This window comes from Vombatus ursinus, unplaced genomic scaffold (genome assembly GCF_900497805.2).
Source record: "Vombatus ursinus unplaced genomic scaffold, bare-nosed wombat genome assembly UNPS02015175.1, whole genome shotgun sequence".
Classification (NCBI taxonomy): domain Eukaryota; kingdom Metazoa; phylum Chordata; class Mammalia; order Diprotodontia; family Vombatidae; genus Vombatus; species Vombatus ursinus.
In genome coordinates, this window is record NW_020954953.1 from 21,748,682 (window position 1) to 21,762,056 (window position 13,375).

Here is a 13,375-nt window from a genome sequence, read left to right on the forward strand (position 1 = left end):
TATCACTAACTCTTTTCTTACCCCCTCCTCTGCATCCCCAATTAACCAAAAGAAAGAAAGGAGGAAAAAAAAACAACCCTTGGAACAATTAAGCATATTCAAACAAAATAATGATAGCTAGCATTTATATGGTGAGTTAAGATTTGAAAAGCACTTGACATGTTATCTTATTTTATCCTCACAATACTGTGAGGTACTATTATCCTCATTTTGCAGATGAGGAAATGGTGGTACAGTTTAGGTGACTAGCCCAGGTCATACAGCTAAAGTGTCTATGGCAAAATTGGCACTCAGGTCTTTATGACTCCAAGTTCAGTGCTCTAGGAACCACTCTACCCAGCTGCCTCGGTCTGTTTCTGCACCTTGTGCCCTTCACACCTCTGCCAACAAGTGAGTAACATGTTTCACCATAGATTCTCTGAAAACATGGCTGATCAGTTCTTAAGTCTTTCAAAGATGTTTTTCTCTATGTTGTTGTCTTTGTATAAACTTATCTTGGTTCTGCTCACTTCACTTTACATCAATTCAAACTACCATGGTCTCTTGCATCATTTCTTATGGTGAGATAATATTCCATTATGTCCATATACCACAGTTTATGTAGCCATTCCCCGATTGTCTAAAAGGTGATCTAAGGCAACCTAACCTCCTGAGATCCTAGTTCTTTGCTGTTTTTTTTTCCCTTTAGGATAATTAAGTTTGTTTTGCTTGTGACTCTTTTCTCCTTGATATTATCCTCCCTCTTAAACACCCCATCTGTTTTCCTGTTGAGTTTATTGCATTCTTTTACCAAACTGTCTGTTGTACATACATGTGTTTTCAATCCTCCTGATGTCCACTCTCCCTCTTCTTTCACGTTTGTATGTTCTTTTCTCACACTCCAAATATGAGACGTTCACATATTTAACGAGAACCCTTTCATTTTCCTTTCTATACTAGCATACACCTCTTTTTACTCTCTCTTTTCTTTCTCCTCTTAAACTCTCAGAACAGAACCAATACCCCATCAGAACCTCTGTTTTTCTTTTTTTATTTCCCTTGATACCCTTTTGAAGATACCAAGGCTCTGAAGGAACACTTGTTTCTTTTCTCCCCCTCCCCATTAGAATGTTAGTACTACATCCTCACACAGCTTCCTTCAGTTGCTCAAATGAATTTGCCTTTCTAGGTTTTTCTGGATTTGTGTCTGTGCTTTAGGCTCCTCCTCAGCTCAGGACTTTTCATCACAAATGCTTGAAAATCTTCTCTTCCATTAAAGGTAACACAACAGCCTTCTACCTGATCTTCCAGGCTCGATTCTCTCACCACTCCAACTCATCAGCCATGCCTGCTGCCAAAATGATTTTCTTAATGTACAGGTCTGAACACATCTGACCCCCTGCGTGATGAACTCCATGGCTACTTATTACCTCCAATGCTCTAATGCCAGGCTTTGGTGGTTCTCTACATCCTGGCCCCTTCTGATCTTTCAAGCTTGTTTACACTTTTAGCCCCTCCCCCCACCCTCTACACACACACACACACACACACACACACACACACACACACACACACACACACACACACGCACCCCCTCTTCCCATTCAGTAACACTGACTTCCTTGTTCCTCACAAAGGCTACCCCATCTTGTTTTGGTACTTCATACCTGGAATGCTTTTCATTTCACCTCCACCTCTTAGTTTCTATGGCTCCTAAGCCTCAGATCAAATCCTGACTTTTTCAGGAGGCCTTTCCCTGGCTCTTCAGCTGCTAATGTTTTCATCTCTGAGATCAACTTTCATCTAGTCTGTATCTTACATGTACTTAATTATTTACCTGCTGCCCCTCCCATTAGAATATGAGGTCCTTGCAGGCAGGGATGGTTTCTGCCTTTCTTGGTCTACCTAGTAGTCAATACATAATAAAGCACTTAATAAATGTCTGGATTGACTGACTCTGTAAGTCATATAAGCTGAGCCTCAGCTTCTTCATCTGTAAAATGGGGAGAATACTACCTGCATAAGATTTATTACGAAAGCATTCTCTAAAACAATGCAACTAAACAAAATGGAGTTATTTTTATTTTACTTCCAACTTAACATTTTACTTTGTTTTGAATCTCTATGTGCTATATATTATTTTAAGGGGCCCATGACAGGCCCTATGTCTTCATTCCACTACTAAACAGACTATAAGCTCCATGAGAGCAGAAACTAAGCCTTATTTCAATTTTGAATCTCCTCTAGGGCTTAAACAGTAATAATTTGGCAAACTTCTCCTTAATCCTTCTCACACATCTTAAAAGAAGGTTTTGCCCTTGGTTATCTTTTCTCTTTCTATACTCTCTCCTTTGGCAATTTCATTACCTCCAATGGCTTCAATTATCACATCTATGCAGATGATTTAAAATGATATGTTGTTTTTTTTTTTTTTGTGGCTAGGCAATGGGGTTAAGTGACTTGCCCAGGGTCACACAGCTAGTAAGTATCAAGTGTCTGAAGCTGGATTTGAACTCTGGTCCTCCTGACTCCAAGGCCAGAGCTCTATTCACTGCACCACCTAGCTGCCCCTAAAATGATATGTTTTACAGAAAAGAAATGGCTCTTACAGTGGAAGAGAAACAGGGGAAGGTGAGAGAGAATGAGTGAATCTTATTCTTATAGGATTTGACTTAAGGAGGGAATAACATACAGACTCAACTGGGTATGAAAATCTGTCTTACCCTACAGGAAAATAGGGGGAGAAGGGGACAAGGGAGCAGGGAAATGATAGACAGGAGGGCCGACTGGGAAAGGGGGTAATCAGAAGCAAACACTTCTGAGGAGGGACAGGGTCAAAAGAAAGAATAAAATAAATGGGGGGCGGGATAGGATTAAGGGAAATAGAGTTAGTTTTTCACAACATGACTATTATGGAAGTGTTTTGCATAACTGCACAAGTATAGCCTATATTGAGTTGCTTGCCTTTTCAATGAGGGTGGGTGGGGAGGGAGGAAGGGAGAAAATTTGGAACCCAAAATTTTAAAAACATGCAACTGAGAAATAAGAAATACAGGAAACGGGGGACAGAAATCTATCCTGCCCTACAGGAAAATAGAAGGGGAAAGCGGGGAGAGAGAGCAGGGAAAGCAGACTAGGGGAAGGGGTATTCAGAATGCATGCCATCTTGGGGTGGGGGGAGGGGTAAGGGGTGAAAATTTGGAACTCAAAATCTTGTGGAAGTAAATGTTGAAAACTAAAAATAAATAAATTATAAGTAAGTAAGTAACTAAATAAATAAATAAATAGGGAAAAAAATGATATGTTACAATCTAAAATGAATAAATTTAGGCATGGATAAATTATCAAAAATATATACAATAAAAATGTAAATTTTTACTAATCTTTGGGGGGGAACCTATGTCTAATAATGCTACATTACACAGGTTCAGTTGAGGAACTATACCTGTTTCAGAAAATCCTATAATATTTTAAATTTATTTTTGGTATAAGAAATATAAAATATCATAAATAAGTGGTTAATTTATATACTTCTATTTCTTGAATGATTGGTAATATTTTATTTGTCATGGCAACAAATAATATATTACTGTTAAATACTTACTTATTTTCAAAGGACAATAATGTTAGATCATCCAAAATTCGAAGTGTACTTACCGGTGGAAATGAATGTAGAGCATAAGTGTTGCCTCGTATAACCCTTCTGTCGTACATAATGTTTCCATAGCGAATAGGTTCTTCTTCTCTAGAAAATGTCAAATTTAAAATGACCACTAATTATTAACTCTGTTTTTTGTAAAGTTGAATTAAGTATTGATAGCATTTATTCCAGGATAAATACTTTAAAAGAATACTTTTCTTACAATATAGTCTGTATGTGAAAACTGATCCACTTAAAAATAGAGCCTGCTAGACATTAGTGATAAATTGCTTCATTCGGGGATTTGAAACAAATTAATAAAAGAACCACTGTTATGTTTAATAAATAAATTAGTAAAATATTCTCACTGTTGTTCGGTATTTTGGGTTTTTTTTTAAATGAATCTGATAATCTACTGTCAACTCAGTCTACTGTGTATATTAAAAATTAATTTTTAAAAAAATGTGCTAAATCACTAAAATTCAATTCTGACATATCATTGAAAAACAGAGGTAAATGCTTTGAGCCTTCTCAAAGACAGAATAAAATATCTAGTAGGTCTTAGTAAGCTGAAAAGGCTTTGTGTATGGGCCCAGTGACAATGCCTGTCTCTCATTTAACTCCACAAATATGTCTTCATCACATGTATGTACAAGAAAGCCTTGTGTACTACATGCTACAGAAATAAAAGAAAAAAAATAAGCAATTTCTACCCCTAAAGAACTTATCTACAAATGGGATATAAGACACATACAAATAAATACATGATTCCAAATTCTAAATGCAAAAAGGCCCATCACCAGACAATTAGCCACCAAATAGTAATTTTTTTTTTTTTGGCTAGCCAATAGGATTAAGTGACTTGCCCAGGGTCACACTGCTAGTAAGTGTTATGTGTCTGAGGCTGGATTTGAACTCAGGTCCTCCTAAATCCAGGGCCCGTGCTGTATCCACTGCGCCACCTAGCTGCCCCTCCAAATAGTAATTTTTCGTAAAGACCATTCTTCAGATAAAAATATAACACACCCCTCAGCCATTTACAGCTCTTCTCTGCTTCTGAAGTGGCAGTGTCAGAATGCTAAGGATCCATAATCTTCAGACTACCCACTAACATTAATTTAACTGTTAAACTAACTTTGGAACCATCTCATCTGGACTCTCCACCCTCCTTCCCCCTTTACCCAAACTCAAGGCTGGCACATTCTATCTCCACAACTCCACTGTTTGCTTCTGTCTTCTTTCTCTCTACTCACAGAGCCATTAATTATTCCTAGGTTCAAGTCATTATCACCTCCTACCTGTAACAGCCTCCTAAATAAATGGTCTTCCTGCTCTTACAATCTCATCCCTTTACAATGCATATCCTTTATACAGCTACCAAAATAATTTTCCTGAGGCATAGATCTGACCAGATGATTCCATACTGGCACTAGGATAAGATATAAATCAGATGCATTTCAAGGTACTGATTATCAAGGGACAAATTTTGCCACTTTCTACTGTATGACCTTGGGCAAGATACTTAATCTAAGTCTCATTTTCACCACGTGTAAAATTAAGGGGTTGGACTAAATGACCTCTAAGGGTCTGGAGTCTAAGGCCTGGAGTCAGGAAGACTCATCTTCCTGAATTCAAATCTGGCCTCAGACACTTACTAGCTCTGTGACCCTGGGCAAGTCACTTAATCCCATTTGCTTCAGTTCTCTCATCTGTAAAGTGAGCTAGAGAAGGAAATGGTAAATCACTCTAGTATCTTTGCCAAGAAAATCCCAAATGGGGCCATGAAAAGTTGGTCACAACTGAAATGACTGAACAAAAACAAGGTCCTTTTCAGCTCTAAATCTATTATCCTGTAAGCACCACCTAAAATCTGGAAGAGAAGACCATTATTACACCTTTGCTTTCCAGGATGATCACACTAAGAGCCCAAGCTGAAAGAAAAGGGGATAAGCTGTATAAGAAGAAGTTTTATGGAATGTCTCATACTAAGCCAACCACCCAAAAATCATCCATCAGTGGTAAAGCACCCAGGAAGCATCCATACCTTCTTGTCGATGTCTTCCTGCAAATCTCCCACATGTCTACTCAATATGCTATGGAACTTTCTCTAGATCTCTTGACATTGTGTGGGTACCACAGAAGCAAACAGGTCATACAATTCTTTGGTAATATCTTTTAACTTCTGCTCAGGTTTTCTTTAGTAATATGTTGTCTATTCATAAGCAGAAGACAACTTGCTATGAAAACTACCCTTCTAGCATATGGTGCATGGAATTGCTCGTGCCTTCAAAATGGATACATCCTTTTAGACATGCTTTGCAGAAAGCTATGTTGACCTGTTTGAGGACACCAATCTGTGTGGAATCCATGCCAAAAAGGGTCACATCAGTCCAAAAGATACACTGCTACCTCACCAAGACGGAGAACATGCTTAAATTCTATTATGATGGGAAACATCATTCTCAAAAGAGAAAAAAATCTTTTGTTACTGGTGGTTCTGAATGTTAGATATGTTTTACCATATGGTTAAAAGTTACCCAGGTATACGCTATGAATGGAAAAACAGAATACAGAATCAGGGATTTACAAGTTTCTTCATTTTCATCTATGTGTGAATTTCTGAACTTTCTTACTTCTGTCAAGGGCACCACCATCTTCCCAGTCACCTAGGCTTACAAGTTATTTTCAACTCTTCATTTACCCCTACAACTTGCTCTCATCACATCAGCTGCCAAGTTTTGTGGATATCTGCATTAGTCAACAAGCATTTTATTAAGTACTTACTTACTCCAGCTATGTGCAGAGATACAAAGAAAAGCAAAAACAGTCTCTGTCCTTAAAGAACTCTTATTTTGAGGGAGAAGGCAAAAGGTAAACTATGTACATACAAAATATATACAGTGTAAACTGATGGTAAACTCAGAAGGAAAGCATGGGGGGGCAGTGGGAGGGAGTAGCTGGGAAAGGCCTCTTGCAGAAGGCTGGATATGATCTGTGAAGAAAGCCGAGGATAGCAGAAAGTGGAGGTGAGAATGAAAAACATTCCAGGAATGAGGGACACTTGGTGAAAAGGTTCAAAGTTGAGAGACAGAGTCACGTAAGAGGAATAAGCAGGCCAGTGTTACTGAAGTACATAACATAACTGATAGCAAATTATAAAAAGATTGAAAATATTGGAAATATTTTAAAGATTTTTGAAAGCCAAAGACAGGATCTTATACCTGATCCTAGAGGCAACAGGAGCTCCTAGAGTTTATTGAGTTGGGGTGGGGGGAGGAGAGGAAGTGGTAGCGTGGTCAGTCCTTTGCTTTAGGAAGATCACTTTGGTAGCTGAGGATGGGCTTGAGGCAAGGAAACCAAGCAGAAGGATATTGTAATAGTCTTGCATCAGGGTTGTGGCTAAGAAGAGAGAAAGGGGTATACATGAGAGATGTTATCAATATAGAAATGACAGGATTTAGCAACAGAATGGATGTATGAGATAAGTGCAAATGAGGACTCCATGATTACACCACAGTGGTGCCATGGACAGTAAGGAAAGCTGGGAAGAGAAAAGATAATCAGTCTGTTTTGGACTTACTGGTATGTCTAGAAGATACTCAGTTTGAACTATCTCATAATAGTGTACTATTGGTGATTAGAAATTAGGAGAGAGATTAGGGCTATTGATCTAGAAATCATGGGCTTAGAGATGACCGTTGAACCTAAGGGAGTTGATGAGATCACCAAGTGTTAGTGTAGAGAACAGTGCCCCAGAACAGACCCTTAAGGGGCACTCACAATTAGCAGGAGCAAACTGGAGGAAGATCCAGCATAGGGGACCGAGAAGGAGTAGCCAGACAAGTAGGAGGAAAACCAGAAGATGGCATCGTCTTGAAAGCCTAGAAAGGAGACAGTACCCAAGAGAAGAGAGTGATCAACAGTGTCAAGAAGATCGAGGTTTGAGAAAAGGACATTAGTTTTGGCAATTAAGAGATCACTGGTAATTTTTGTGAGAGCAGTTTCAGTTGAATGATGAAGTTGGAAGCCAGAATGTAGAGGGTTTAGAAGACAGAGGAGAGGAAGTGGGGAAATAAATTGTAGACCATTTTTTCAAGTAATTTAGCCACATTCTATTATCTCCATTCACAAAGTCATCAGGCCCTTATCACCTATGACGATTGCATTAGTCACCTACTTGGTCTCCCTGATTCAAGCCTCTCTCCTCTCCAATCCTAGCTCCACACCATATATGTCTAACATTACTGGTCTTGTCAAAAAACTCTACTGGATCCTCAGTTACCTCTAGAATCAACTACAAGCTCCTCTGCTTGGAATTTAAAGCTCTTTACAACTTTTATTCAACTAACCTTTCCAGGTTTATCATAAATTACTCCCCTTCACACACTCTACAATCCAATCAAACCAGTGATTTTTCTTCTTTCTGCTGTTGCTCAGACATGACAACCCCATTTTCCATCTCTATGCCCTTGCAGAGGCTGGCTGTCTCCAATGCCTGGGATGTACATCCTCTTCACTTCTGCCTCTTAGAATCTCTAGCTTCTTTCAAAGCATGGCTCAAGCACTACCTTGTAAATGAGACCTTTCCTCATCATGGGCCAGCTTAGTGCCTTCCCCTGCCAAAGAGGCCTTTAATGTACTCACATCACATAGCCTTCAACAAGCACGTTTATTAAGTCACAACTATGTGCTGGGCACTGGGCTAAGTGCTGGGATACAAAGGCAAAACTCAAATAGTCCCATATGCCAAGGAGGTGTTTTTACACTGTCTCCCCTCTAAAACCCAAACTCCTTAAGGGCAGGAACTGTTTCATTTTTGTCTTTATCGATACCCCTTTCACCTACCTTAAATAGAGTGCCTTAAACGGTGTCTTGGAATACAGTATGAATTTAATAAATGCTTGTTGGTTGAATATAGAACTACATTTGGGTACAATTTATGAATGAATATTCATAGATCTATTTTCACTAAAAAACAGGCTTATTTAAAAATTTAGACTACAGATTTCTTAGAGTAGGGATTCTTTTTTTTTTTGTGTGGTTAGGTAATGGGGTTAAGTGACTTGCTCAGGGTCACACAACTAGTAAACATTTTTATGTCTCTGTGGCCAGATCTGAACTCATGTCCTCCTGAGCCCAAGGCTGGTACTCTATCCACTGTGCCATCTAGCTGCCTCCTAAAGTAGGGATTCTTAATGTGGGGTTCATGAATTTGTTTTTGTTTTTTTCTAATCCTAATAATTGTATTTCAATATAATTGGCTTCCTTTGTTATCCCATGTATTTTACTTTAAAAATTTAAAACATTTTTCTAAGAAGGAGTCCAGTCAACAAGTCAACAAGCATTAATCAGGTGCTAATTATGTCTCAGGCACTGAGCTAAGGACTACTAATACAAAGAATGGCAAAAACTGTGCCTGCTCACAAGTCAGTAAGTCAGTCCATAAACATTTATTAAGCACCTGCTATGTTCTAGGGAACTGGGCTAAGCCCTTTTCAAATATTATCTCATTTGATCCTCACAACAACCCCGGGAGGTAGGTGCTGTTCTTATCCCCATTTTACAGATGAGGGAATTGAGGCAAACAGAAGTTAAGTGACTTACCCAGGGTTAAACGGATAGTAAGCATCTGAGGCAGGGTTTGAACTTGTGTCTTCCTGACACCAGACCCAGGGCTCCAACCACTACTCTACCTAGCTGCCTCAATACTTACAGGGGAGTAAAATACAAGAAGACTATAAAAGTAGGAAGGACAAGATTATGTAGGGCTTTAAAAGCCAAAGAGAGGACTTTGCATTTGTTCCTGGAGATAATAGGGAGACACTGGAATTTACTGACCAGGAGGGGTAACGGTTAATCACCCTCTCTGACACTGAAAGAGTTATAGGAAGATCAATCTAACAGAAGAATGGAGGCTGGAGTGAGGAGAAACTCAGGTCAGGGAGATGGAGCAGCAGACTGTTGCAGTAGTCCTGGCATGAAGGAATGAAAGCCTGTACCAGCGCAGTGTGAGAGGAAAGAAGAGGGTGTATATGAGAGATATAACCAAGGTAGAATGGACAGGACTTGGCAATGGATTAGATATTTTGGAGTAGGGGGAACAGAGATGAGAGACAGTGAGGAGTCATACCTAGGTTAAGATCTCTAGTGTTAGGAGTGTTCTTTTCTTAGGGCCAAAATACTGAATTCTGGTACAGTTGGCAGCTCTTGCATCACCAGTGGACTTTGATTTCCTTCCCTATAAAGTGAGGCTAGATGAGATTACCTCTAAAGTTCCCTTCAGCTCAAAATCTAAATTCCAAAGACATCCTGCTGCTTATTTCAAAGAGCAGAAACACCAGACCAGACAAATAAACCTTCCCAAACAAAGATGCCCCACCTTAAGAAAACCTAGAGATAAATATTTGAAAGAACAGATACTATGCCTATCACAAAAAGATTCAGTGTTTCTAAAACACTCATAACTCTCAAAACTAGTTAACTCCGGAAATTCCATCTTGCCTTTTAAACACTTGGTTTTCTGACCAACATCTCAACTGTGTCTAAAGTCAAGCTTTGCCCCCTAATCATACACTCCTTTCTGACTTCGTTATTGTTGCCCCAAGTCTTTCCCCCATTCCAATTCAGGTCTGACCATATCACCTTCTTACTTTATAAATTCCAGTGGTTCCCCATTACGTCTAGGATCCAATGTAAAATCTTGCTGCTGTTCACAGCCAACTCGCCCTCTACCTTTCCAGTCTTCTTCCATCTTACTCCTCTTCACATACTTTGATCCAGTGACACTGACCTCCTTGCTATTCCTCATACAACACACTCTGTCTCTATACCCTTGGCATTTTCACTGGCTGTCCTCCATTCTTGAAATTTTCTCCCTCCTCATCTCTGCTCTTCCCTTCCCTGGTTCTCTGAGCCTCAGCTCAAGTCCCACTTTTTGCAAGAAGCCTTTTCCCACACCCCTTACTGCAAGCACCTTACCCTCTGTTGATTATCTCCATAAATTCTGTTTGTACACAGTTGTTTGCATGGTCTCTCCCATTAGACTTAGCTCCTTAAGAATAATCAATCAATAAACATTAATTAAGGGGCAGCTAGGTGGCCTAGTAGAGTTCTGGACTTGGAGTCAGGAAGACTCATCTTCCTGAGTTCAAATCTGGCCTCAGACACCTACTAGCTGTGTGACCCTGGGCAAGTCACTTCACCCTGTTTGCTTCATCAGTAAAATGAGCTGGAGAAGGAAATGGCAAACCACTCCAATATCTTTGCCAAGAAAATCCCAAATGTGCTCACAAGAAGTCTGACAGACTGTAATGACTCAACAACAAAAATTAATTAAACATCTACTATTTGCCAGGCCCTGTGCTAAGGGCTGGGTACACAAAAAAGAAGGAAAAGACAGTCCCTTCCCTCAAAGAGTTTACAATGTCATGGGGGTGATGACAGGCAAGCAAATACATATAAAGCAAACTATATAAAGGATAAATAGGAAATAAATGAAAGAGGGAAGGCACTGGAATTAAGAGAAGTAGGGGAAGGCTTCCCATAGAAGGTGGAATTTTATTTGGGACTTTAAGGGACTTTAAAGGAGGTCAGTAGTTGCAGTAGAGGAGGGAGAGCATTGCAGATGTGAGGGACAGCCAGAGAAAATGTCTCCTGCCCAGAGATAAAATGTCTTGTGCATGAAAAAGCCAGGAAGCCAGTGTCACTGGATCAAAGATTACGTGGTAGGGACTATGGTGCAAGAAAGCTGGAAAGGTAGGAGGGGGCTGGGGCTTGACACAGCACCTGGCATACAATACGCACTTAAAAAAATGATATTTGACTGACTTTTGCATTTACTTACACGTATATATGTAACCAAGTTTCTCCCATTGATTGTAAACTCCTTGAGGTCAGGGACTGTTTTGTTTTTGTCTTTGTATCTCCAGTTCCCAGAACAGTGCCTGACATCTACCTAGTAGGCTACTCTCTCAATTCAGCAGTATAACCAACTTTACTCTTACTTCCTCTTCACATATTCCAAGTTTTTGACAAACTGAACAATGCTCCAAGTTTCCTCATTACCATTCTGCCTGCTCTTATCTCTTTGGCTCAAACCAGTTACCACATTTGGGACAGGGTCACCACCCCCTCAATTTGTCTGCTGATGTTCCCCTGTTCTTTTATGCTCCAACTCAGACCACTTCTTCCTTCTTCAAGGACCTTACTCCAAATTACCCTGGGGAAAATGAATCTCTTCTTTCTTAAATTTTTGCCATGGTCTCTCCTATTATGATAATTTGTATACATGTTGTTTCTCCCTCATTATATCTTATAGGGCCTGGACCTGTGATTTCATGAATGTAGGAAAATACTCTTGCAGGTCAGTACTTTTTTCTGTAATTTAAAGTCTTAAAGAAGGAGTTCTTAATCTGGGGTCTGTGACCTTGGTTTTTAAAAAATATTTTGATAACCATGTTTCAATACAATTGGTTTCTTTGGTAATCCTATGTCTTTTATGAATTTAAAAAAAAAACATTCTGAGAAGGGGTCCACAGGATTTACCAGACTGCCAAAGGGGTTCATGACACAAAGAAGCTAAGAACCTCTGCCTTAGAGTTGTCTTGAACACAAAGAGACCAAGTGGCTTACCCAGGGTTACATAGTTAACATATATTAGAGACTGGCCTTGAACCCTGTCCTCGGTTCTTTTCTTGGTCCCAAGCCCTGGGTTTTATCCCATGCTGCAATAAATAATACTAGGTGGTTTATATAGGGCTAGTCTGCAATTTTCTGGCATTGGATTCCTTGCTGTTCCTCTGACAAGATATTTCATCATCTCCTCACTTTTTGCATTTCCACGGGCTGCCTTGTCTCCTGCACCTGGAACCCTTTCCCTCCTCATTTCCACCTCTTGGCTGCCTTTGAGTCCCAGGTAAAGTTTCATCTACAAATAAGCCTTTCCCAGGCCTCCTTAATCTTAGCGCCTTCCCTCTGAACTATCCTCAATTTATTCCATATATATCTAGTTTGTTTACAGCTGTCTGTATGTTGTCTCTCCATCGGACGGCAAACTCCTCGGGAGCAGGAAGTCTTTTGCATCCCCGACACTTAGCCCAGTGACAGGCACATACAGTAAACGCTTAATAATTGCTTGTTGACTTGCATCCCCTGCCACTCCCCAGGGCCTGGAGCTTCCTAGGTGTTTCTGGAGGAAGCACGTGGAAGGTAGGCGGGGGGGAGGGGGGAGAGGAGGCTGGCTGGGGGCTGGGAGGCAGGGGGAGGCGAAGAGCCGGGGGCTTGGTTACTCACGACGACCCGAAGCACTCCCGGTAGCGGCGGCGCTGGCAGGGCAGGGCTCGGGGCCGGCTGGAGAAGGTGTAGGTGCCGGCGGGTCTGGGGCTGGATTCGGCCACGGTGGAGGTCATTGTGGCGGGGGTAGGCCGCCGACCGGTCGATGGGCTTGACTGGGAAGCAGTAGAAGGCTGTCGATCTGGGCGGCCCCACGAGCTGCAAGTGGTGCCACGAGCAGAAGCTCAGTGGCCACAGAAAGTGGGCCGGACGGAGCGTAAAGAGGCCGGGGCAGGTGGTCGGGGCTCCGCTCCACTCCAGTGACCCTGCGGATGCCGCACAATGCTCACCTGTAGCGACCCGCATGGTTGCTCGGCAACGCAGAGTTCTGTCTTCCGCCCGGTGTCTCCAAGGTAAGCAATCCCGGGAGTCAGGGGAGAGGGGCGGGGCGCCCTACCGCGCGTCACTTCCGGGTGACTTGGCCAA

General features: G+C 41.0%; 1 protein-coding gene across 1 annotated transcript in view; it reads right to left on the reverse strand.

Moving 5' to 3' along the window:
• LOC114031492 (radial spoke head protein 3 homolog B-like) overlaps positions 1-13,105 on the reverse strand; it is an 80,770-nt gene extending 67,665 nt beyond the window's left edge. Inside the window, exons 1-2 of the mRNA XM_027846589.1 lie at positions 12,911-13,105; positions 3,637-3,724 (exon numbers count right to left, since the gene is read on the reverse strand). Of these exons, the coding sequence (XP_027702390.1) occupies positions 3,637-3,724; positions 12,911-13,026 (204 nt within the window). The 5' untranslated portion in view covers positions 13,027-13,105. The remainder of the gene's footprint in view (positions 1-3,636; positions 3,725-12,910) is intronic.
• Positions 13,106-13,375: the final 270 nt, after the last annotated feature.